This window comes from Clupea harengus, chromosome 16 (genome assembly GCF_900700415.2).
Source record: "Clupea harengus chromosome 16, Ch_v2.0.2, whole genome shotgun sequence".
Lineage (NCBI taxonomy): Eukaryota > Metazoa > Chordata > Actinopteri > Clupeiformes > Clupeidae > Clupea > Clupea harengus.
Genome location: NC_045167.1, coordinates 15,327,533 through 15,355,032, shown reverse-complemented (window position 1 = coordinate 15,355,032; position 27,500 = coordinate 15,327,533). Strand labels below are relative to the sequence as shown.

The 27,500-nt window shown below is 47.9% G+C and overlaps 1 protein-coding gene across 10 annotated transcripts in view; it reads right to left on the bottom strand.

The window, feature by feature from the left end:
* Positions 1-27,500, bottom strand: part of magi2a (membrane associated guanylate kinase, WW and PDZ domain containing 2a) — a 214,905-nt gene that overhangs the window by 81,385 nt on the left and 106,020 nt on the right. For 9 of the 10 annotated variants that reach the window (XM_031583189.1, XM_031583194.1, XM_031583195.1 and 6 more), the window contains exons 3-5: positions 7,661-7,780; positions 2,909-3,124; positions 859-1,084 (exon numbers count right to left, since the gene is read on the bottom strand). In XM_031583189.1, coding sequence (XP_031439049.1) covers positions 859-1,084; positions 2,909-3,124; positions 7,661-7,780 — 562 coding nt within the window. Of the gene's footprint in view, positions 1-858; positions 1,085-2,908; positions 3,125-7,660; positions 7,781-18,526; positions 19,261-27,500 lie in introns of those variants that run through there. The other variant, XM_031583196.2, reaches the window with a different exon arrangement.

Below are 27,500 nucleotides of genomic sequence, written 5' to 3'. Positions count from 1 at the left end.
CAAGGCCAGGTGGGGTGACTGCTCTCTCTCTCCCTTGGTGTCAGAAGTGGGAGGTGAGGCACCCCAGAGATGGGTGAAGCACTAGTGTGTGGAGGTTAGGGGATATGTGAGGGATGGTCGGTGTGCGTGAAGGGCATGGGCGTGCTTCCTGAAGGGGAGGGCAATGTGATGGAGGGCTGTCACTACGGATGAGTATGTGCTCTGACTGCCATACCAACGAGCCGGGCTCTTTAGCATCGCGGTCAGGGTGAAGGTTTGGTACACTGTTATTTACTCACACTCCAATGCCGGAACATTCCGCACCAGTTTGATAAATGAGTAATGGTAGCCACATCCATGTCAGCGAATGTTCATGTTCATGTGATAAATGGCCTTCCTAGACCCATCCATATTGATGAAATATCTCCAGGCTGAAACAATTCATGCTCTCTGGGTAGAAGTAATGGAGAATTTGAGATTGTGACCATATTCATTTGATCATTTCTACCATTGTAGCGTCGGCTGGATTACCGTTGCCAATGACGACTGTGAAAAGCAAAGAAAATGTGTCTATTTGTATTCAAATAAATGTCATCGTTTTGCTTGTAAAATTCTTTATGCACCGTTACATTTTTCAACTTGAGAAAGTATGCATCAATCCCTGGGAAGTGTTTGTGTGTGTAAGTGTGTGTATGGACATGTGTGTTTGCCTGTGTTTGTGTGAGTAAGGACATGTCTGTGTGTTGCTCTATCATGAGTAGGCAAATCAGCAAGAACCCCACTGTATTACAATACTAAGCACACACACACACACACACACACACACACACACACACACACACACACACACACACACACACACACACGAGCGACACTTACTCGATGAAGTAGACCTCCCCCTTCTCGGTGTATGCCATCTCCCAGTTGTCAGGTAGGGGGCCCAGCTCGTCGTTCTCGTCTGGTTTGGTGGGGCCGGGCGGCGGCGGGGGGGCCTCTCCCACCTCTGGTGGGGCGTCGGTGTCGGGGGTGGGGGTGTCGCTCGGAGCAGACTGGGGGGGCATGTCACCGGAGGCGTCTGTGCTTTTGTCCTCATGCTCGCTGGACTCTGTGTGCGCACACACACACACACACACACACACACACGAACAGCACGGACAGCACGCAGAACACAAGACATGAGTCAGGGTTGATTCTATTAGCAGGCACTTAGAGGCACAGGGAAAGAGGGAGGAAGGGGAAGAGTGAGAGAAAGGAGAGAGCGAGAGTGTGCAAGAGAGAAATGGATAGATGTGGAAGAGAAAGACAGAGAGAGAGAGAGAGGGATGGAGGGAGGGAGGGAGAGGGCATATGTGTAAGGAAAAGAAAGGCATACTGACAAATAGAAAGAAAGGTAAAGAAAGAGAGAGAGAGAGAAATAAAAGTAGGATGGAAGAAAAGAAAGAATGAAGAACGGATTGAAACAAAGACAGAATTAATTAATGAAAGAGAGAGGGATGAGAGAAGGGAAGAAGGGAAGAAGGTAGGAAGGAAGGAAAGAAAGAAAGAAGGGAAGAATGAATGAATGAACGTAAGGAAAGTGAGGGTGGGAAGAGAGGGAGTCCATGAGGGAGGAGGAGGAGGGAGACGGATGGGATATAAGGGGGACAGAGAAATCCTAGAGGATGAAGATATTAGAGGGCTCACACCATGGGAGGACGAGACGAGGAGAGAGGGAAACAGAGCAAAAAAGATGATAGAGAGAGAGAGAGAGAGAGAGAGAGAGAGAGCTGAGAAGATAGAGGGACAGGAAGGGAGATAGAGAGAATCATAAAGTCAAATACAAAGAGAGAGATTGAGAGAGAGAGAGGAGAAGAGGAAGGGAGGCTGTGGTGTCCTACTTAGAGTGGCGGCTCTTGGAGGTCCCTAAGGATAGTCACAGAAGGCAGTGACAGATAAATAGAGAGAGAGAGAGAGAGAGAGATAGAGAGAGAGGGAGAAAGATACAGCAGAACTACAGCAGAGACAGAGAGAGAGAGAGAGTGAGAGAGAGAGAGAGAGAGAGAGAGAGAGAGAGAGAGAGCGAGAGAGAGCGAGAGAGAGGGGTGGGGGTGGGGGGCAGTGGGAGAGAATACCGCAGCATCCATCATACAGACAAACTCCCAGAATTCTCTCCACCCAAACATACACAAATGGAGAAACACTCTCTTTGACACACATGCACACACAGAAGGAGAGCGCTATCTGCTGTGTCTCTCTTTGTCCATGTACTGTATGTGTTTGAGGGGATTTACAGTGTGTTCCCCGGGCCTCCAGTGCCTGTGTGTGTGTGTGTGTTTGTAATTGAACACCAGGCCACGCTAAATCACACTGATTGAACAAGCCGCTGAGTCTGGGCCCAGTCTACTGGCCCCCCAGTCAAGCACTCTGTCTGACCCCTTGCTTATAAATCAAAACTATGTGTTTATCGCACAGAGGGGATACAGTAAACCATAGGCTTTATGGCAGTGGATGAGACAGCTTAGCATAAGAGCTACTGGTTTTTCTCTGCCATCAACTTCGTTTCATCCTGGAGTTCTCCCGTCCCTAGTGTTCACTTCCTAGACTTAATTACGGGCAGGGGAAGCTGTCTGCTAATATTCTGTTGCTATGAAGTCTCCCTGGCAACGCTGCCCTGACTACGCTGGTGGTCCGACAATGGAGACAGTTGCTATGGGGCACGCTTGCAGGAAGGTGATGGGGTATCGGGGCCGCAGCAAGACCCGTTTGGACCTTCTGGGAGGTTCCAGGTTAGTGTTCCATCAAACACACACCCTTCTCGAATGGCTGAATAGAGCTATACGTTTAACTATTCTCCACATCAGTGACAGGCTGCACAAAGTGGAATCGACTGGTGACAGTCACACACACTCACGAACACACGCGCGCGCACACACACACACAGAGGTCCCACCTGGGGTGAGAGCCACGCCGTTGCCGTTGACAACGGGCCTCTCCTCCTCCTCCTCCTCAGGCGGGTCGATGCCGGCCTTCTCCATGTTGCTGACGGACTTGTTGCGTCGCCGCTTGCCCTGGGAGCTGGGTCTGGCGCCCGGCAGTAGGCGGTCGGTTACATCGAGCAGCAGCGGCGTGGGCTCGCACGGGGGCTTGGGCGTCCCGTAGTAGTTATCTACACACACACACACACACACACACACACACACACACACACACACACACACACACACACACACACACACACACACACACACACACACACACACACACACACACACACACACACACACACACACACACACACACACACACACCACAGTGAGAAACAGGGGTTATTTCCTTGGTAGGACTAGTGAGGTTCAAGAGGTCAGTGAAATTAGTCTGCTTCTTACAATGCCACTGACTCGAACGAAATGGCTTGGTCAATAAATATCAATGTGAACAAACATCACTGTAAGTGAGAGATTGTGTGTATATAAGCAGATGTAAGTGAGAGAAAGAGAGAGAGATTGACTTGATTGAATGTATAAATGAATGGTTGGGTGTCTAAATGACTGAGGAAGAGGTAGAGGGCACGGCATAAGGGACTTATTGGGTTGTAGAAGGCAACATATGATCGATAGTTCAAGAGCTAAGAGAATAAGGCTGCTTCTTATGATTAGATCGGCCTGGCATGACAAACCCTGGCAATCATGTAGAAACGCTCTGTGTTTTCTCACATTTCAGACCATCAAAAAGGCTATTCTCCCAGTGTGTGTGCTGCAGATGGACAAACGTTAAGTGAAGTCAGTATAAGTGCCTGGGAGTGGAATGCAGGGCCCCAAACAGAAGCATAATCAACACTGTTTGATTTTTTTATGAGGGAATTAGTGTAGCTTCTTAACTGTATTTCACTCTGAAGTGTGGAACTCCTTTCTCAGCTTCTCCCGCTCTGCACATGTAACAACACACACTGAGGTCCTGTCAAGTCTAAGGATGAATGCACTTTCATTTTCCTTGGAAGATATGGTCTAAAGAGATATGTACCGACTGGAACTGAAGCTGACTGGCTGTGTGTTTGCGCCAGATTTCGATTTTCTTCAGAGACTTTAAACCTCCAGACAAACGATTAAAAATATGTCCTCGGATCTTTCTAAAACAACAACAGGTCGCAGGTTGGCCGAAGCATATGGCTAGGTAGTCTTCCCTGCCTACGCACATACGCACAGAAACAAACTGAACAATAGCTAAACTGTTGATGCTTAATGATTAATGGCCGAGACCAGAGAAGATCGACAGCTGATGAATAGAGGAATTTGTTAGAGCTGTCAAAACAAAAAAGACCTATAACCTCGGTGGGATATGAAAACATTCAAATTCAGGGCATTTTTGCATGCTGCTGCTGATGATGATAATGTACATCAGGTCCGGCGCATTCATGAACATATGGCTAGAGAGAGCAGGGCGATTATCTATAGAACATCCACCCACATAATGTATTAGATTAGGGACATATATACCACATTAATATACATGATGTGGATAAACAAATGCATATGTGACCTAAATATGTAATCCAACAACCACAACAATAAATAAACGCTGCGTGCATGATGGAAATGCGAAGTGTGTGAGTGGAGAGAAGTGTGTCTTTCATACGTTTCTCATTAGCCCTCACACAGGGGTGTGATGCGCTGCGTTTGCGTGGCGACTGTTCACAGGCACCTCAGAAGTGTTGACTTCTGCAGCAGTGGTGATAGAGGCGTTTGGCAAAGCATTGCTATCCACGCTGCCACGGCAGATAATGTTCAATCACACACACACACACACACACACACACACACACACACACACACACACACACGCACACACACACACACACACACACACACACACACACACACACACACACACACACACACACACACACACACACACACACACACACACACACAGACGAGCACAGAGGCAAGTTTTGTAACTTCAAACAAAATGGCTTCTTTAGGGCCAAATCACTCTTGTGAATAAATATCATTATGAGTGGGTGTGTGAGCAGTCACACTAGAGAGTGAGAGAGCGCAGATGTGAGCGACTGACTGTGAGTGTCAGGTGAATGAGTGAAATAAGTGAACACTTTACTTTACTCTCTATTCTGTCATTTTCACTGTGTTAGCATGTTCAGCCTGCAACCCACACACACACACACACACACACACACACACACACACACACACACACACACACACACACACACACACACACACACACACACACACACACATACAGACACAGACACAGACACACACACACACGCGCGCGCTGATCATGCTGTCTGAAATGAACGCTGACGTGAGCTGTACCCCCCCAGAGGCTGGTAGTCATCCAGGGAGTAAAGTGTTTTGAAGAGGCCTCCCCCCATCCCCCCCGCACACAGACTGTTCAATCAGACTAACTGAAGATGGCAGAATATGGGAGAGGGTCTTTTCTCATGGTCTTTACTTTAACACATTAACCATCTGCAAGATGCTCAAGCTCTTTACTGCTTTTTAACAGCACGTGTGTGAGTGAGTGAGTGTGTGTGTGCGTGCGTGCGTGCGTGCGTGCGTGCGTGCGTGCGTGCGTGCGTGCGTGCGTGCGTGCATGCGTGCATGCGTGCGTGTGTGTGTGAAATCGAGAGAAAGATTGGAATCTGCAGTGCTAGAATATCTAGAATATCTATAGGATCATAAAGCGAACAGAGTGCACATAGGTGGGTGGACTCTCTTTCTCTCACTCTGAACCATAGCCTTGGATATATATGTGTAGACAGAGTATATGTGTATATCAATAGGCAAGCAATAGCCATTGCTTTTACTATTTTCTCTTTCTTTTATCTTCTCTCTCTCAGACTCTTTTGGTCTATATTACAGAGAACACACACACACACACACACACACACACACACACACACACACACACACACACACACACAGAGAAAGATAGGAGCAGTGAAGGTTTTAATATTGAAAATGGCTGTTGAATTGATTGCAAAAGAAACCGAGTGGACTGAAACAGCACCGTGGAGGATAGCCAAGGCAGACCGGGGAGAAAAGAAAAGAGAAAACGTCTTCAACATTTTCTTTTTCTCTTTACTTCTTTGACGAGCTGATAAAACCCTTTCGAAAAAGGCAACTTTTTTTTTTCTCAGCTCACATCGTGGTTGTCTCCCCGAGATGGAAAGAATTAGGAGTGAAAGGCAAAGAAAATAAGGAGGAGAACTTTCTGCCAAAGTCTAACAAACACAGACAAGTCGTGGCGCTCACTCCAAAACCCATATATCTACATTTAGCATAATAAGAAGCAGGAGACAGCTCAAGACACGTAGCCATGACAACTCTAGAATCTCAGGGACTGGGCTGGCTAGTGTGTCACGCTAACAGACGTTAGCCCGGAGGCAGTTATTAGACAGTGTGTCAGAGCACAGTCTTGGGCCATGACCACCGCCTCAGATCTCCAGGACATCAGGCACCAAACTCTAGGCTAGGAAATCTCTTCCTACAGCCTCCAAGAACCAAGAGTGTTCTGTTCTATGTTTTGCAGTCCATTCCTCAGGTTTCTCTGTTTTTTGACAAATCTCTCTCCTTCTCTTTCTCTTTCTTTGGCATGTGGAGTGACCCGCACTTAGAAAAAATGGAAGGAGGATGGATATCAGAGGCTCAGTTGGTCTCGCTCCAAGATCAGACCAGTATTTAGATTTTAGTATGCTGTGCACTGAATTAGAGGGAGACAAATTGTTTTGTCATTTCATGAAATGTTATGGGTGAATTCAACTGAAAGAAAGATAAAAAAGAAGAAGGGATGAGGCTACATAAGAAAGATATAGGAATAAAAGAATATGTGGATATAGATGACAGAGGCACAAGAGGCATAGTCTCTGTGTAGATATTGAATGCAAGAGCAAGTGTATCTAGGAAATAAATGGCCCCGATGCAGTTTCCTCTTCAGAAGCACACACACACACACACACACACACACACACACACACACAGAGACACAAACACACTTTCTTGATCCTTCTCTCTTTCTCTTCTTCAAACACGCATACACTCATGCTTTCCCTCTCTTTCTCTCTCTCTCTCTCTCTCTCTCACACACACACACACACACACGCACACACACGCAGGGCTGTCAAATGGCACAGAGTAGAGAGGCATGAAGGCTTGCCTGTGTAAGCACTAAAATGGGGCTATTAACTTGTACCAGAACCTGGAGGACAACCTTCCATTTCATGCTCTCTCTCTGCTCTCACCCAACGCTGCCTGAACAAGCCCCAAATGAACTCTGCGGCTCCCCGCTGTTTGCTCTTTTAAAATGTCTTCATTCTTCACACAAATCTGACAATGGCTGGGCTAAAAGGAAAAGGCAACCTGTGAGCGAGGTGTCAAGACTAAATAGTCCATGATAAGGCGGAGAACTCCAAGTCCATTAAGGCTGCAAGGCTTCAAAGGCTGCTTTTTAAGAGGGTTAAGTGAGGTAAGGGGACTTGGGGGTGAGGGTGGTGGGGGTGGGGGTGGTGGTGAGGTGGAAATATATAATCAACTCCTGATCAGACGTGAGCTAACTCGCTTCACTTGTGAGTGGCTTTACTGCAGGAGTTCAGTGCTGTCTCCACAAGATAAGGACCCTGAAATAGATATCAATGTGCCAGCAAGCACACCTGTTTTTTTTTCTTCTACTTTCGTCGTCTTACCTTCATAAGTTCCACTCTCTAACAGGGCTCCACTTTTCTCCAGTTCCATAAACCGCTCGACAGTCACAAAGTTGTAGTCCACCCCAGGGACCTCGCCTTCCTTGGGTTGCCTGGTCGTGCCTGCAGGGAGAAAAAGACAGAGAGTTAGCCTTTAGACCCCTCCAGATAATGATCCCATCACCGCAACATGGACGAAGCAGAAGGGCCCCCGCCGATACCATCACTGCCAATGAAACGGTTCCCCTCAGCAGGATGAAAGGAGGAACAAGGGGAACTCAAAGGAACTTCCTCGTTGTGATTAAACACCTGACCTTGAGGCGTTCTGTCAAGCGGAGCGCGTTTAGGCCATATCACACCGCTAGATTGGGAGTTAAGGACAAAAGACAAGGAAAAGAAAGAGATTTGATAGGATGTATTAGCTGAAAAAACCTTGCTGAGCCTAAAGCAAGTTTTCTCACCGAAGTGAAAAACAGCTGCTTTTCTTCGCCTCTGCGGTTCAAAGGGATATTTGAGCAGATTTGATGGGTTTGTGTTACTTTGGGTTGAAGGTGAAAGAGAATAAAGTCTTTTTTTATTTTTTACCCAAACACACTGTTAACAGACTGCAGCAAGTCATGCAAATTCACATACAGAAGGTTGAGTCCTACTTTAACAACTGCTCGTCAAAAAACCAGAGAGAAAAGTCCAGACCCTCCACAACAATTAATGCCAGAGCCTTCTCCTGGCTCACTGCCAAAAAAAACTGAAAAACTTTTCAGGGTCAACCTGCCTGGGCTCGACAAAAACAAACGTTTTCTGTCATCCTATTGATTTTTTACCAAACCACACCGTCAAATAGCTGACCCCCTGGTGCCCATAACAAACACTGGTGGCAAAAGCCTTCAGAGCAGAATAGAGTTAAATTGGAGATGCAAATGGATTCCTGGAGCTTCCGCCAAGTGGTGGCAAGACGGTAATTAGGCAGCTATCAGCTCCAGAGGTTGTGCTAATTGATGCTAGCTGTGATAGCGCTGGAGCAGCTCTCTTTGACTTAAGTGCTGGAGAGCTTTTCTCTCTTTTTTTACCCCCCTTCTTAAGTGTGGTGTGGTGTTCGGTAAACACTCTGAAGGCATGCTAATGGATCTGCACTTCCCACATGCACACACACGCACGCACACACACACACACACACACACACACACACACACACACACACACACACACACACACACACACACACACACACACACACACACACACACGCATGCACGCACACACACACACAAACACGGAGTGCTCTGAGGAGCCAGTGTGAGACATATAAAAGCACTCTCTTATGCAGACACATAAATCATGATACCATTCTGCCAGAAGTCACTGTCGCTCTCTGGTTTGATTCTCAATTAGAACAAGCCACAATATCATGCAACATGATGGCAAAATATGCAATCTGATTTAATTAAGACACTGGTTTCCCTACACAGCTGAACCACAACCATAATCGTTATCATCATTAGTATCGTTGTTGTTGCTGTTGATCTCATTGCTCTACACGACACAGAGTACTCCAACTAAAACATTACAGTATATGATGATGCCATCTGCTGATATCAGTCACACTATCTCTGCCTATCAGCTGTCCCAAGTGCCATAACTGTAAACAATATAAACTGAACATATCTGCTGGCACGGAAAAGGTCCAGTGCAGAGGGAGACAGAGAGAGAGAGAGAGAGAGAGAGAGAGAGAGAGAGAGAGACAGAGAGAAAGAGAGAGAGAGAGAGACAGAGAGAGAGAGAGAGAGAGAGAGAGACAGAGAGAGAGAGATAGAGAGCGAGAGACAGAGAGAGAGAGACAGAGAGAGACAAAGAGAGACAGAGATGGAGAGAGAGACAGAGAGAGAAAGTGAGATAGAAAGAGAGAGCGAGACACAGAGAGAGAAAGCGAGAGAGAAAGAGAGGCGACACCAGGCTGGCAGTGCACCCTGTCTCCTCTCCTCTGCCTCTTATCTCTCCCCGCTGCTGGCCGGCCGAGCGTGAAACGGCGTAATGGAGAGAAAATGAATGTGCCCGGGCCCATCCGGCTGGCCTGCCTGCCACCGTTGTCTTGAAGCTCCATTTGTTGATTAACCACTCCTTGAACAGCGAGAGGGGCTAATTGCCTCAGATTTGTTAAAGGAGGGAACGGGCGATTTGTACGTCGCGAGGTGAAAGAAAGTTCTTACACTGGTCCGTCAGCTTGCATCTTGAATGGGTTACACAGACACGCACACACACACACGCGCGCACACACACATGCCCGCACACACACACACACACACACACACACACACACACACACACACACACACACACACACACACACACACACACACACACACACACACACACACACACACACACACGCGCGCGCGCAATGGCTAGGGTGGTGTACTGGGGTCTTGTGTGGAGCGACCCAGTGACTGGTCCATGACTGCTAGGCAATGCCAGTGAGGCCGCCACTGATCGCTGCGCTCAGGAAGCATGCGTGGATGACTTCAAAGAGGACCTTTGATGTTGGGCGATGGTAATTAGCTTCATATTTTTTCAGTCCGGGTGTTTCTCTCTCTTTCTCCCTCTCTCTCTATGTGGCAACGACTCCTGCCAACAGGAACGAGGCCACTCCGCTCCCACAGCATGTCATTCTTTGAACACTAATTCCGAGGAGCCTCAACATTACTCCTGATTCTAGGTCATTTCTTAGAATTTCTTTTTTTTCCCTTTCTTTGACTGTGACTTCTAATTTTCTTTCCCCCCTTTTCCAACGGGCTCCCTATTTCCGAGTCTTATAAAAACTACAGTCTTTCCCACACTCACACACACACACACACACACGCACACACACGCACACGCACACACACACACACACACACACACACACACACACACGCACAATCACACACACATTTTCGTCCTAGCTTGTCTACTTACATCTGGCTAAGCACCAGCATCCTGCAGAGTTTTGAGGGTCCCCTACTCTTATCTAATTCGGTGGAGCCATATATCTCTACGGTACAAAGCACCGCTGTGCGACAGCCCTTGCTAGGCATGGCCGGACACATTAAAACTTACAAGGGGAGATAAATCAAACTAATAGCATGACAAACCCCAAGTTGTATATTCCCTTGAGGATATTTAGCACAAGATTTTCCTCAGAGGGGGAAGGCGGGGGGGGCAGTTAGGGTGAAGGTGGCTACATTTGGGGAGCTCACAGTTCACTTTGGGTTCAGTTGTTTGTGCAGAAGTGGGGCCTTTTTGGGTCCTCGGCAACAAATATCCTGCTAGGTGACTCCAGAGAAAGATGGGGACGGGTGGGTGTGTGTGGGGGGGGGGGGGGGGGGGGGGGTAACATCAATAGAGTGTGTGGAGGGCTCTGGAGGAGAGAGGAGCACAAACACGATTAGCGCCACTCGCAGCAGCGCAGGGCTTGAGTTGTTTGTTGGCGGCGTGTGCACTCAGTAATGACTCGGAGACGACGGGGAGCGACACGAATGTCACGTTCCCCCCGCAGAAGTTCTGTGGAAAGAGAGGATGCAAAGAGATGAGGGGAAGAAGAAAAGAGAGGCAGAGAGGAGAGAAGACAAAAAAGAGGAGTGAAATGCTAATGTGGTCTTTTAATGCACACACACACACACACACACACACACACACACACACACACACACAGAAGATGAGTTCTTTGAAAGTTGCCGTGTGGGCATTGCTGCAACGCTTTGGCCTAAAGAACCATATAGAGGCTGTAACAAATGCAACCCAGAGATCACACACATGCACTGACTCACACACACACACACACTTACACACACACACTCCATGTTCAAAAGCCAGAGGGCATCACGCCTCTAGACCTCTAGAAGCCCTCCGCCCTCCACCCCCATCCACGGCATCCCACCCCACCCCCGGCCCCGAGCTCCATGTGTCCCACACTCTACCCCAGGCTTCATATGGAGACACATACAGCACCGCGGTACCTCAGACCCTGACCGTGAGCCTGCCGCTCAGTGGCCCATTGGAGGGAGCAATCAGGCGCCTCCGGCAATCAGTGGCATTCCATATTCATGTGTTGCAGCAGAGGCAACAGGAAAACTGTCGTCCTACTTCCGCCTTCAGGGCACATTTATTAGAGGGCCTGTTGGGAGGAGTGTGCTAGGTGGTAATGACCCCTTTGGGAATGGCTTTGATACAAACAAACATACTTACACACACATACACACACACACGCATACATACATACGCAAGCAGACACACACACACACACACTCTCTCACACACACACACACACACACACATACACACACACGCATACATACATACACAAGCAGACACACACACACACACACACACACAGACACACACACACACACACGCACACACACACACACACACACACACACACACACACACACACACACGCACACACACACACACCTGCAGCAATCAGGATAGGCTGTGTAGAGGTCCTATACCTGGCCTCATCACCATGAAGGTGATCCCAGTGCAATCAGCAGTGTTGGCGGTGAGGGGAGGGGAGGGGAGAGGGGAGTGTGTTGATTGGTACGTCTCTAAAGATGCTGACTGCCGCCTGTCTCCGCTCTACTCTCTGGATGTCAATCACAAGCTGAGGAGCAAGTGGGCCCAAGGCAGACATGGACTTGGACAGCCAAAACTCACTCCTTATAATGGTAATCCTCAATCTCTCTCTCTCTCTCTCTCTCTCTCTCTCTCTCTCTCTCTCTCTCCCTCTCCCTCGCTCCCCCTTCCTTTCCCACCTCCGTACGTTTCATTTCCTTTCCCGCGGTGGGCCGCTGCCTCCCCGGGAGAGGTTGGGTATCGGCGTGCGCGGTGATCAAGAGGCGGTCGACGCGATGTGACAGACTCCAGACGCGAGGTCTAGGGGGCTACCTTCGTCCTACGCTACTGCTGCCGCTGCTGCTGCTGTTGTAGCTGTTTCTGTTGCTGCTCTGTCCTCTGCCTCCCTCTCTCTCCTCTCCTCCATATGCCAGCCATCCAAACGAGTTAGGGGAGCGACGGAGGAGACGGGGAGAGACAGCGAGGCTGCCTGCTGGGGCCAGGGCCGGCCCCGTGTGGACAGATGCTGAGTCTCAGCAGAGAGCGGAGCTGGTGCTGATGACTGCTTACACACACACAAACACACACACACGCACGCACACAAATACACATACTCAGATATGCACACACACACATATGCACACAGACACAAATACACATACACACATGCAAATATGCACACACACATACACTAGCACACACACACACACACACACACACACACACACACACGCACACACATACTAGCACACACAAATACACAAACATAGAAACGCACACACAAGTGTATGTGCATGTTCAACCCCATCCACAAACACACATATACCCAGCAGTTTCCCAGCATGTTCTTCATATAGCCCTACAAACACTGGCAGCAGTTGCTCAGTCAGTTTCAATCTGGTAAAGCATGATGAACTGAATTGAAATGGAGAAAGACAGAGAGAGAGAGAGAGAGAGAATGTACTGCATCTGTATGTTGGTGATGGTATAGACATGAACTGCATAGATCTTCAAGCTGAAGGCAGATGAATGCAACTGTATCTGTGTGCATGTCTCCTGTGGCAATACAATTTATAGTTTCCATGCATGAAATTGAAATGAAATTGAAAGGGTATGAAAGCGAGCTTGAGAGAGAGAGAAGGAGAAGGAGAGAGAAAGAAAGAGAGAGAGAGAGAGAGAGAGAGAGAGGAAGCAAGAGAGAAGGAGAGAAAATAGAGAGGGGAGTGGAGGAAGCGAGATTCTGCTTTTGTAGACGGTGACCTATTTATTCAGTCCTCCCCCACCCAGCCCCCACAAAGTGCCATTCTGGGTGACAAACAAAAATAAAGCCCCCGACGTGTGGTGATTCATCGGAGGAAATTACAGATTGCTCATTACTCCGCGGCGGCGGCAGCGGCTAGCGGAGCGCTCCGGCAGCACCATCCTGCTGGGTGGGCGCAATTATGAGAGCGATGCGCATTGCTTTGATACGTTTCTTTTTGTCGACATGAGATCTCTCTGATGCACTCCGTGACACACACACACACACACACACTCACACAGACCTACATTTAAACACCCAGGCCAACCACACAGCATGACAGTGTTACAGACCCCCCTGAGTGTAACAGGAGTGTCAAAGGTCACTGGTGTTTTGAGTTGCTACCACAAGAGGTCAGAGGTGGTGACACTGTAGATGGAGGGGTTGGGTTGCTGGTTGTGGAAGTGTGTGTAGGTGTGTGTAGGTGTGTGTAGGATGATCATCTGGTGGTCAGTATTGACTGGGGGTGAAGGAGTCTCAGTGGAGGTCAGTGTTGTGGTGTGGTGTGGTGTGGTGTGGTGTGGTGTGGTGTGGTGTGGTGTGGTGTGGTGTTGTGTTGTGTTGTGTGGGTAGGAGAGGAACAGAGTGGATGGAGGTCAATGGTGTTGAGTTGCTGACAGCTGAGAGTGGTCATGGAGAAGCACGGTGATGGAAGGCGTGTTTACAGACTGCACAGTACCAAGAGGTGACTGCAGAAATGAGAATATATATATGTGAGTGTATGTGTGTGTGTGTGTGTGTGTGTGTGTGTGTGTGTGTGTCCATGTATGCATGAGACTGTGTCTGAGAGTTGCCACGCGACACGTACATGAATTGAGAGAGGTGAGGGTGTGAGTAAGTATGTGACAGCGTGTTTGAGGCCCAGTTTATATGGCTGCCCTAACAGTCACAATCAAAAAGTGACTGATTGCATTAAAGACCAGATGCACTTCAGACACCTATTAGTCCCAGCTCATTTGAAGGTGCGAACAGTTGTTCACCAAAAGAACCATTTAATCAGAAATACTTTTTCCATGGTCCAACTGCTGTAGTTTGGAGTCGTTTTAGTGGAATATTTGGAATTGTCAACAGGAAAACGACTCTCATTTTTGTATTGGTGAATCCAAACACAAACAAAAGTTTGCCACTAGTCTTGCATCTTTCTTGTACACTGACAAAACCCAGAAACTGCAAGACTGTCTACACCTATGTCACTTTTTGCCTTTTTGTCAACTGGTCAGAAACTGGAGCACATTTCTGACAGTGTAAAACAAACCTTGTACACAAAGACTGATCCGACACCAGGTTAAGACAGACTGGAACTGAACATAATATAACAGATTTTTTTTTTTTTTCAGAATGGTTAAATCCATGCTGATCCCATCCATCTACCTGTACAAGGGAACCGCTCTCGGTAGTGTGGAGTGGTGAATGGATATTAGCCATGTGAACTTGAAATATGGCTGTAATTAGTATAGCTATATCAGATGTGAGGAATGCTAAGTTTGCAATACATTTACAATTTAGTTCAGCGAGGGGGCATTAGGTCATGCAAAGAAGGTCTTAAAAGCACACGGACGGACCGACGGACGGACGGACAGACCGACCCTCATCTCATTTCGGCCGCACCTCTCTGCTCCTCCCTCTCTCTCCCCCCATAATCCCTCTGTTTGGAAAACACAGACGGTGTCAGCGAAGCCCATTGTGCACCGCCTAATCTGACCGTCAGCCAATTAGGAAGCAGCGGGACTTCCCTAATGCCCGCGGCATTATGGGATGGGATTAGGGGGCGGCATTCCGCTGCCGCTAGCGACGGCAGACGGGCCGTAGGCGTGAGCGGCGAGGTGGCCGACCAAATGGGATGTGGGGGCGTCGGGTCGGCGCTAAATCCTGCTTTCACGGCACTTTTTGTTCACACGCCAAAAAACACACACACGCACACACACACACACACACACACACACACACACACGGCTTGGGATGTGCTTATTCACCCCTTTCTGAAAGCAAGTCGGGACGGGGCGCTGGCCACTGTAATCAAGCCTGATTACATCTCTGACACACAGCAGGGGAAGTACAACTAAACTGCAGGTGGGTGGAGGAACAGAGAGGAGAAGAAAAGAGAGGAGAAGAGTGGACCGGATGGAAAAGGAGGAGAGAGGACAGGAGAGAAGAGGTGAGGAGATAGATGAGAGGAAAAGAGAAGACAGGAGCGTAAGAAAGAGAGGAGGAGAAGAGAGAGGAGAGAAAAGAGAGCAGAGGAAAGAGGGGAGAGAGAAAGAAAAAAAAGAGAGGAGAGTAGAGTAGAGGAGGGGCAAGCAGGGAACAGCCAGGGCAATAGCAAACCCTACACCCAGTCCACACAAACATTACACAAACCAGCAACACAACTAGTGAGCACGGCCTCTCCGTGTGGGACTGTGGGTAATATGCCCGTCTCCCAACCTTACACTTGCCCCCATGGAGGATGAGTCACCCCCATTACGCTCAATGGAGGAGGCCCCCCGCTGAGGCGCTCCACAGGCATGTGCACAACAAGTGGCCACACACAGCAGATGGACTGTTGTTTTTTGTTTTGGACAGGCAATGAGACAGCCACCCATCTGACACCCTGAAACACATGCTAGTGACAAAGCTACAGCTGGCGGGGCGAGTCACACCAATTAGCATAGCACATTTTCCTACACACATAAAAGTACTCCTAAGTGTTTTTATATGGGCAAGACAAAATCGAAAAGTCATGAGCTAAGTAGTGGGTAGGCTAACTTTGCTGGTGGGTAGAAGAGAAGGGTGATAAACGTGGTGGCTCGTGGTCTATAAGGCACTAAGTCCTAGGAGAAATCAATCATCCCCTTACAAACGGAAGCCGCCTCTAATCCACCACTAGAGGTGACGACGACATGCTGCATTACTTTTTAGTCAGGCTTTGTTCTGGCCACCTGTCTCACCATCTACTGCCCTCCCATTTCAGCGCTGCTCATTTGCCTCCTGGGGTGGGAAAAGTCTGACACCCTCCCATCTTCCCTCTCGCTCTGACAGCAGGTGGTGGTGCTGGGGGTGCACCTGATTGATTTCAGATCCCACGGATGGACCCAGCCAGGCCCGTTGGCACGACGATGGCCCTTCCATTGCCCTTCACGGAATCCCATTAATAGCCTCACCTCCTGCAGGTGCCATTTGGACACGGTCACGTCCCCCTTGTGTTATTGATGGCTAGTCCCTGGAGGACCCTTAGACAGACTCTCAGAAAGAGAGAGAGAGAGAGAGAGAGAGAGAGAGAGGGTGGGAGAGAGGGAGGATACAATGGCTCGACTCTCACAGGAGAGTAAGAAGTGTGTAGGAGGTTAAAAAAAAGTGATGGAAAGAAAGGAGACGAGAAGTAGAGGGGACACGAAAGAGTGATATTTCAAACAACCGAAGGTGTGGGTGGGTGAGAGAAGGAAGAGGAGAGAGAAAGAGAGACTGAGAGACAGAGACAGACCTGACAAGTGAGACTAAGAAAAAAAGGGGTGAGAGAGGAGGGGGTGGAGAAGAGAAAAAATGTCTTTGTGCTCGCCTCACACTCTTAGTCCCTAAGGACTGAGGCCAAGGGTGTGAATGCACCATCTCACCGTCGCTATGCTGAATTATTCAATGGCTATATTACTCTCTCTCTCTCACACACACACACACACACGCACACACACACACACACACACACACACACACACACACACACACACACACACACACACACACACACACACACACACACACACACACACACACACGGACACGGACACCTTGTAGGCCTTCGGAGTCAGGCAGAGCTCTCAATTGCTTAAGAGTCCAAGAGTCAAGAGAGAAAGAGAAAAAGTAGAAGCAAATTATATTTGGCCTGATCCAATCACTGGCCTTCATCTCAGGGCCAGCTACTTTTACCAGTCCAACAAAAAACAAACAAAACATTCACAACCAACTTTTAAAACCTTGGTCTTCCGTACATCCGACAAAGACGGTGTCATTCCGTTTGAACATGAAAGAGGTGAGAGGAGATGTTGGGGGCGGGGGGGGGGGGGGGGGGTTATCAGAAGGCAAGTGCTTCGGAAGAAAGCTCTAAATGCAGAGGCCAGGGGCCTTCATTGTCGGAGTTCTTGGGGTGCATAAAAGATGAATGCCGTCACCTGTACTCAAAGGTACTGTGGTTAGACAGGGCTCTGAACTATTGCTAAAGGGGTTTGAAAAGTCTAATTAATAAACACTTGGCTCTCTGCCAAAGCCTGTATAGACATATAGACCCCTGGCCACATGACACAGCACTGAAACAAGACAGTGATGAGGGGCAAAAGCAAGACTGCCCTAAGAAGTCTGTAAAGCCCAGATATATACATATATATAAAAAAAAACATTTCCGATGTTGTTGTAGGAGGCCTCTGATGCTGCTAGTCTTCGTTTTGTGCTGCTAATTCTCATGACCCATCTGAAAAACAAAAGGCAGACGGGCCCCCCGCCGGGGGGAAACCGGGCGTAATTGACCACACCTGGCTGCAGGTGTTCGGGCCCCAGCTGAGATGCCCTGATTCGCTGACTCAGGTGGGCTATAATAAGGCTGGAGGGCTCAGAGGGTGGACCTCCAGAAGAAGGAGACCAGGGCCTTCTTAAGACTGACTGCCATAATGAATACTTTTCTGCTATCTGCTCTGGATGACATATGACAGACTGAACGAGTCTGTCTAGGTTTGATGCTGGAGATACCACCAGAGCACCAACGCCACGGCAATGTCACCCCACTTTGGTCACTACGCCAGTGTTGATACATTGGCAGCAATGGTAATGATGAATGAGTTCACAGACAGAGAGGTGCACAGAAAGAGCTGTTTGTTATATAGATAGACTGAGATTCGATACTACCTGACTAGGGGTATGAGAGAAAAAAAGGAGATAAAATGCACTGTATGGGAACACACACACACTCTCACACACACACACACACACACAGAGCTATAAATCCACCAGGTACCTACCCCTGAGCAGCGACTTGATCATGCCTTTCTTTTTTTTCCCTCCTCAATCCACTCAGAAAACACACCGTTTCCACTGACAACCGAGTCTTGCCTTGTCGTCTTTCCTTGACGATATGGTGGGGTTTTTTGTTGTTTTTCCTTTTTTTCCTTTCCTACCGCATGTTTTATCTCTCTCTCCCTCTCTCTCCCCTTCTGACTTGGTGTTTTGTTTTTCTTCTGAGCCAGTGTCTAAAAGCGATCGCCTTTGGTCTCGCTCGACATCTGAGTTGGGGAGGAATCAAAGCAGTCACTTGCGACTTCGCAGATTGAAAAAGAAAAAAAGGAGGAGAGGGAGGGAAAAAAAGAGATGGAACGGAGGAAAAAAAACAACTTTGCTACCCAGAGATACTCGACAGCGAAGGCAGGCAGGCTTTCAGCAAAAAAAAAACTAAAAGAAGAAAAAGAAAAAGATAACCTCCACGGCAAATCAAGCTCAGCTTGTGTTTAATCTCCGAGCATCCATGAAAGAGAGAGACAGAGAGAAAAGACAGGAAGAGTCAGGGAGAGAGGGAGGGAGGCAGAGAGGGAGAGAGAGAGAGAGAGAGAGAGAGAGAGAGAGAGAGAGAGAGCGCAACAATGATTCTCCTGTCGTTTCTATCTGTGTTCCTCTGCATCCAGGACTAAAGCCCATTCATACCACCAGCACACACTCTGTACCTCACACACCCATACTCTCTCTCTCACACACTCACACACACACACACACACAGCCATACTCTCTAACACACACACACACACACACACACACACACACACACACACACACACACACAGGAAAGGCGTGGAGTGACTCAGAGGGCAGCAAAAAAAAAAGAGAGTGACTGATGAAGAGAGAGAGAGGCAGAAAAAGAGACAGAGAGGGAGAGGCAGAAAGAGAGAGAGAGAAACAGATTGGAGGGGATGATGTCATGACTGCAGCGTTGCTGCTCGCTACCGGAATGTAGATATGTGTGTGTGGGTGTGTGTGTGTGTGTGTGTGTGTGTGTGTGTGTGTGTGTGTGTGTGTGTGTGTGTGTGTCTGTGTGAGCACTCGCACATATGTGACTGTGTGAATCCAGCATGTTGACTGATCTAAGATCACAATGCGCTGCTCTAAGCTTAATCCTTACACACACACACACGCACACGCACACGCACACGCACACGCACACGCACACGCACACACACTCAGACCCAGAGCTCACTATTGCCCAGTGATCAAGTGATGACAAAGAGGACAGGAGCTCCAGGCAGGCACCTCTCCTCACCCCTCCCCTGCCCAGGACAGAGCCTCTCCTGGGGCCCTGGCCCCAGCTCCACTGCCCTGGCTGCCTGGATGCCAGCCTCATAACACAGTCAACTTCTATTGTGTCTTTTTCTATGTCATTTTCGGCGAGAGGATGGTGGAGTAGTAGTAGTAGGAGGGGGTGGGGGGTTCTGAGGCTGAGGATATGGGGTCATGACCCCCAGGGCTTGGAGGTTCATATAATCAGCTCCACACGTGTCTGTGCTCATCACTGGCCGAGATCTGCTGGCCCCGCTGCACTTCCAGAGGTTAAGCCACATCTGCCCCGATCATTGGGGTGTGCTTAAGAGCACGACCTCGCTGTGTGTGTGTGTGTGTGTGTGTGTGTGTGTGTGTGTGTGTGTGTGTGTGTGTGTGTGTATGCATTCTAGCAGTGCAAGTTGTTAGTCTTTATATTCTTTGTGTGTGTGAGTATGTGTGTAAGTCAAGGGGTGTGTTTGTGTGTCAGAAAAGGTAGCTCGTACATTTATACCCGTGTGTGAGTGAGTGAGTGCATATGTGTGTGTGTGTGTGTGTGTGTGTGTGTGAGTGAGTGTTTATGTGTGTGTGAGTTGAGTATAAACGTGTGTGTGAGTGAGTGTACATGTGTGTGTGTGTGTGTGTGTGTGTGTGTGTGTGTGTGTGTGTGTATGGATGTGTGTGCGTGTGTGAGTGTTTATGTGTGTGTGAGTTGAGTGTAAATGTGTATGTGAGTGAGTGTACATATGTGTGTGTATGGGTGTGTGTGTGTGGGTGTGTTTGCGCTGTGGGCTTCTCCACGGGAGCCTTGCTCCTGTAAATAAGGCACCGTGGACTAAAAGCTGAGGGAATTCCCTCCGCTGGCAACACCAGCATTTCCCTGCAAATGAGATGTCTGTGGGTGTGTGGGTGTGTATGTGGGGTGCTTTTCGTCTTTTAAACACTAATTTTCCCTGTCGTTTATTTAACTGCTGCGCCAATTAGAGGCCGCATGGTGTGTGCCAGGCCCAATAGTGCCTTGCCCCCCCCCCCCCCCCCCCCCCCTACTTCCATTCCATTCCAAAAGAGAGGAATAAAGGAGAAATGGAGACACAAGCATTTGTCATTTGTTTATGCTCTCCCCTGTCTCGGTTCTTCCCCAGAACACACACACACACACACACATCTTTCACGCTCTCACTAGAACCTGGGGTTTACCAGGCCACTGCTGTGACACGGCTCTCCACCTCAGCGCTAGCAGAACACGCTTCTTGTCTCCATTGTAAATGCCACGTCGTGTCTAGTCTGAGGACGTATCCCATAATTCATCATCAGAAGACGATCCCCCAAGTGGACACGCAGCTGCCGCTGGACGCAGTCAGTAGGCCTTTTGCGACACCGCGATTGGTCGCCTTGCATTCATCCCCGTGATGTGATTGGCCGTGTCACAGGCCGTGAGTCAGACGTGTGATGTCAAAGAAGGCGTCACTGCCAGCGTCGCCACTGACAACCACCGGGAAGTTAAAATTCATCACTGACCCCAAAACTCTTTCCAGAAAGTTCCAACTTCCAACAAAAAATATATATATTGGGGAGGGCTTGGATTTCATATGTTTTTCATGTAGATAAATATAACAAAATGCATAAATAATGGAGGGAGAAAAAATCATGAATCATGGATGAGTTTTTCGTCCTCCTTCCAGCATTTGGCTTCTCGCTCTGGGGCAAAAAAAAGAGGGAGGACTTGTGTTCTCTAGAAAATTCAGAAAAAACAGTTGAGAAGCAAATAATGATTTGAGTATATTTTAGCTTATAATGTGGTACATATATTAAGAAATTGGTGGCAAATATTTTATAGGGAAAAAGTGGGAAAAAAGAGGGAGGAAAGAGAGACAGAGATGGAGAGAAGAGAGGGGAGGAAGAGTTGAGGAAAACTCTCTGCACTAGAGGATAAATCAGGACACATTATTTTACCAGGAATTTATGCACAGGCACATAAGAGACCACCTGTGCAAGGGCCCCATTCTGTTTGCTGTGTTAGGTGTGACCTGCTGAATGAGAAATTGTTTCTTTTTTAAGCATTCTTTTCTGGGGGAAGAAAAAAAGAGTTCTTCAGTTCCTTTCCTCCAAAGAACCTTGAAAGGGTCCTGCTTAGTGCCCTCTGATGTCCACCTGCTGTCTGGTTTTCATCGTTGCACATGTTTTTGTTTTCTCAGGGACAGGATATGATGCTAATACAAAGGTCCCAAATTATTATTATTAAGGCCTTCAATTACCACTAATTATCACTAATGTATACTTTGAGGGACTGGCCACCATTGCGCCTATCCTAACTTAACATTTACCCTCAACAGTTCAAGTCGGTCAAAATAATAGTGTGTGTGTGTGTGTGTCTATGTGAGTGTGTGTGTGTGTGTGTGTGTGTGTGTGTGTGTGTGTGTGTGTGTGTTTCATTCCATCATTCAGCCAAGAGCTTGTGTGCCACAAATCTTTTTTTCTGGCCGATTTTTCTTCTCTAGAAGGATGAACCTCCATCACGACTCTGCTGTGCTCCTCTTGACTTGCCTCCATCACTTCTGCTGAATTTTGCTCCCAGTTCCAGCGCTAACTCCATTTAAAACACACTCATCCAATTTCATTCCATCGCTCTTCTCTCTCTCTCTTTCTCTCCCTCTCTATCTATGATGGGGAGCTCGGGAAGGACAAATCCAGCACCAAGATGGGGGGGGGGGTGAGGGGGGGTTCTTCCGCCAGCACGGCAAAGACTTTAATTGAATCTTTTTTTTTTTAAAAGGTGTTCACCAGGACCACTTCCAACCAATGTAATTAAGTTTTTTCTCTTTCTTTCTTCCATGTCTTTTCTCTCTCTCTCTCTCTCTCTTTTTCTATAAATGGCTATGAGCTTTGGATAGACTGAGCGACACTTTTAGGCTCTCACTCTCTTCGACAAAGATGAAAAAGAGTGCAGCGGTGCACTTTTTTATGACACGGGGGGTAATCCAATTTCAGCAGGCGAAACCATCTCATGCCATATATACTTTTTCAATGGGCTTTTTTTATGGGCCATCATAAAAGCCTTTGAGTGCTGTTGAATATCCAGTTCCATTGATTTCTCCTATGGGAGAAAGGGGCCTCTAAGCCATACACCTGATAGCTAGCTGAAGGCATGCACACACACACACGCACACACACACACAAACAAACACACACACACACACACAAACACACACTCACTCCCTACCTTTGGTCTATGGTAAATGCCACACACAGTCTGCACTTCCTCTGTGGTCAAATACACATGCTGCACACCTTAAGGCTCTTACCAAAATCTTACCAAATTGTACATATTTAAAAATAATAATAATAATGCCAGAATCTGCCAACCCAACTCTAGAGGGCTAAAACACACACACACACACACACACACACACACACACACACACACACACACACAGACACAAACACACAAACACACACACACACACACACTCACTCACTCACTCACACACACACACATACACACACATGCAAACACCCTTAATGCCTGCTCACACGCTGGCACATACACCCAATAAACACCTTCTATTTTTGTCACACACATTCTAGATTTGCAGTACATACACACCAACATCCACATACAAACATCCACACACACACACACACACACACACACACACACACACACACACACACTCAGTCACTCACTCTCTCTCTCTGCACTGCTTGCTGTACACGTGTAGTATCCTATTGAGGCATTCTTCACCAGCTTCCCTACCTGGCCCACAGACGCGGGGAGAGGAATTGGAAATGAATGGATTTCTCGAGTGATTAATCCTGGCACTTGCGAGCCGATTAGGGGGAAGTCAATCAGATGAATAATAGATGGCCGTCCGTTATCGCACCTGGCACAGCACGACCACGCAGGATGGATGAGAGGGGGCCGGCAATAAGCAGCTTAATGACAATAAATAATAACAGCCACGTGCCTGAGCGAGCGAGGGATGCCACGAAAGGGAGATAGAGAGGGAGGGAGAGAGAGAGAGAGAGAGGGAGAGTATTAAGCAGGTGCAGTCATACCCCCTTTCTTTGCGTTGGCAGTGCAGCACAGAGCCGTAATGCACATCCCTACATTAAACGCAATGGCATTTATGTATCACCTACACACTAGCGAATAATGAGCGTACATGCTGACAAAAAATACACACAGTAAATACATACATTCATCAAAAGCGAGAGGGTGTGTCAGTGTGTGTGTTCCTGTGAGAAATCACACACGTGTTAGTGTAAAACCAAGTTGACTGATCATAGAGGCTACCTCATATCTTACTGCCCCTGGCTCCCTGGCTGCACACCCAGACCTGTGAGTGGAGTGTTTCACAGGGCAGTGAAGCACAGCGTGACTGAGTGCGGTAGGGACGGTGGATGGATGGTGGGTGGAAATAGCCACGGGATGGTGTATGAGACTTTGTTATGTTTGCAATGCCACACAGACACACAGACACACACACACACACACACACATAGCCAGATGTTAAAGCTACAAGACAAACTATTCTCACAACTGGCTGGCTGGACATCTGAAAAACAAACCTCTCTGCTCAGCCAATCACCTGCCCTCTCACATTTGACAGACATCCAGTAAACCACCGCCTTGACGGTGACCTTCTGAGGGATTCTGACAGGTTAATGGTAGAGACGCACTGAGTAAATCCACGGTGGAATATCTCTACAATCTTGCCCAGATTGTTCAAGGAGCCTGTCAAACAAAAGCCTTTGGGGACTTGCATCCACCATGAGATATCCTTTGGTGAACAGTTTTTCTACATCCCGTGGCTTAAAATGAAGGGTTCCCCCATACCTACTTCTATGTTTTATGGGTTCTGGTTCCTGGACCCTGGGCTAGATGCCAGCTGATACAAGATTAGATCTATGCAGTAGATAACTGCGCTGCTCGGTACAAGAAGAAGGGGGTGGGGGGGGGGGGATTTTCAATTAGGCTAATATGATTACTTTTGATAATGCGTCATTCTGAAGTCTGAAGCCTGGTGGTTTCATGGAGGTGATTTCATTACCACAAATGATTTTAAAAATAGCCCATGTTCATGAATCATTACACTATTATTCATCCAGAGAGAAGAGGTGAGGGTAAAGTCTTCAGACTGCAAAACACCTGGAAGCTAACTTCGCCACTCCCCCACTCCTCCCACCTCCCCCTTTTGATGCATTAGCAAACCTGGCCTGTCGTTTTTTCCCCCCGGTTTTGTTAAGTATCGGTGAAGCATGTGTGTGTGTGTGTGTGTGTCTGTGTGTGTGTGTGTGTGTGTGTGTGTGGAAGGAGATAAAGCGTGACGGAAGCCGCGGCGGACAGGGGCGCGTACCTGCCGGGTTGCCGTGCCGGCACGCGGTGACGGGAGCCGGCGCTTATCGCTAACTCCAGCCCTGGAGCAGAGGGGCACAGCCTTTCACTGTGATTGTGGGCCATTAAAATGGGGAAGTAAACAAGGGAGACAGACGGAAGAAGAGGGGGAAAGCATAACAGGGGGAACCGGCAGACAAGCTGATTTTCTTTGACAAAGCTCAAATCCATACAGGCTTTTTTTTTTTTTACCTTCACCAGTGTTGCTGTTTGCTTGTTTGTTTGTGTTGTGTGTGTGTGTGTGTGTGTGTGTGTGTGTGTGTGTGTGTGTGTGTGTGTGTGTGTGTGTGTGTGTGTGTGCGTGTGTGTGTGTGCGTGTGTGTGTGTTTGAGTGCGAGAGTGTGTTAGTGAGAGAGTAAATTAGCAAAAGAGAAAGAGATAAAACATGTATGTGTGTGTGTATGTGTGTGTGTGTGTGTGTGTGTGTGTGTGTGTGCGTGTGTGTGTGTGTTTGAGTGTGAGAGTGTGTTAGTGAGAGAGTAAATTAGCAAAAGAGAAAGAGATAAAACATGTATGTGTGTGTGTATGTGTGTGTGTGTGTGTATGTGTATGTGTGTGTGTGTGTGTGTGTGTGTGTGTGCGAGAGAGAGAGAAAGAGAAAGAGAATGTGTTTATGTATTGCAAGGTGCTTTTCCCCTGCAGGAACACGGAGCGTTCCCAGGTGGCGTGAATGTTTAAAGGAACGGCCCCCTAATCGGCCCCCTTATCGGCCCTTTTCAGCCCTTCTGTCTTCACTGCGGTGCAGGAGCTACAGACCTTCAAGTGACGTAGCCAAATATGTTTCTCCTCGATCGCAACCACATGATCTGAGCACGAGAAAACAATGATATATTGCAGCAGCACCGCCATTAGACTGTTAAAGCGAGAGACTTTCTAGATAAGTTACGATTACCTCAAGGTCGAGTCGAAAGTTGAATTTTGCTATAAAGTTGCTCAACACATTAAATGGTTTCATGGCAGCTGTAATTACTTGATAAATGAATATCATAGCATGACTATATTTAATTAAAACCTATATTTCAGCTGACATTTAGTGGTTTGTGTTCATTCAGTGACTGTAACCTCAACAAGCTAACTATGTAAGCCATGATTTATTTTGCTGCATTCACTTCGTAACCTCTGGTACATTTTTTCTGGCTTTAAAAATGACTCTTGTTTTCTACTCTCATCGCGTTTAACCAATAAGCGTCGACCATCACTGTAAGCACCACCCAGCAGTTCATGGGCTGCACAGAAGTACCTACCCCAGTGTAGTAGGTACTTATTTCACCCCCGATCACAGCCCTGAAAGAGGTCCTACACGGGCAGTTTCTGCAGTGGAAAACCACCAAAATGTGCCCCCCCCCTAAAACGGCCTTTGCAGTGGAAAAGCGTCTTTAATGACATGTATTGGGTTCGTGCGTATTTATGACCAGTCGGGAAGCTTGGTTTTTGGTTTTTGTCCGCCAAAAAAAAAAAAAAAAGAAAGAAAAATTGGTAAAATGATGACTCTCCGCTCTGACACGAAGAAATGATTACTCCATGCTGATGGATGATACTTGAAAGGCAGAAGGGAATAGGAACAAAGGAGCGTGGAAAGGGAAAAGAACTTCAAAAGACATGAAAGTTGAGCTCTCTCTTTATCTGACTCTTGAGACAGTCGTTGTCTGTTGTCTGGATAAACTCAAATGGCCATTCTTAGCCAAACCCCACTCTGTGTGGAAATAGACCATGTGAGAGTGATGCTCAGGCGACGGAACAACAGTCCGGTCAACCTCACACACCTAACTATCCAACAGTGTACCCATTAACCATCTAGCCACGAAGACATCTATCTATCAATGTATCTACCGGTATCTATCTATCTCATCCAACCTTCCATCTATCTACCTATCCATCCATCCATACCTACAAATATACATGCAATCCTCCATATACCCCTGTTAATCAATTTGTGCTATCTGTGCTATCAGGCTATCCATCCATCCACATGTTCACACCTAAGCCAATATAAGCCCATGTTCCCTGAATCCCCAGCTGTGTGAGTCAATGAGAGTGTGAGGTGAGAAAGTTGGTGGAGACAGAGAGAGCGGGAATAAGAGGGGTGGGGGAGAGGGGGAGCGTGAGAGGGCCATGCGTCATGGCTTTTTTTAAGTGGACCAGGCGAGGCCTGTTGCTGGGGAAAACTGAGGGGGATGAGGCTGGTTAGTAAGTGTGTGTGTGATGTTGTGTGTGTGTGTGTGTGGGGGGGGGGGGGGGGGGGGGGCGGTGCTTTTAAGGATGACCTCCAAAGTGGAGATACCAGCAGCAGCCGAAAA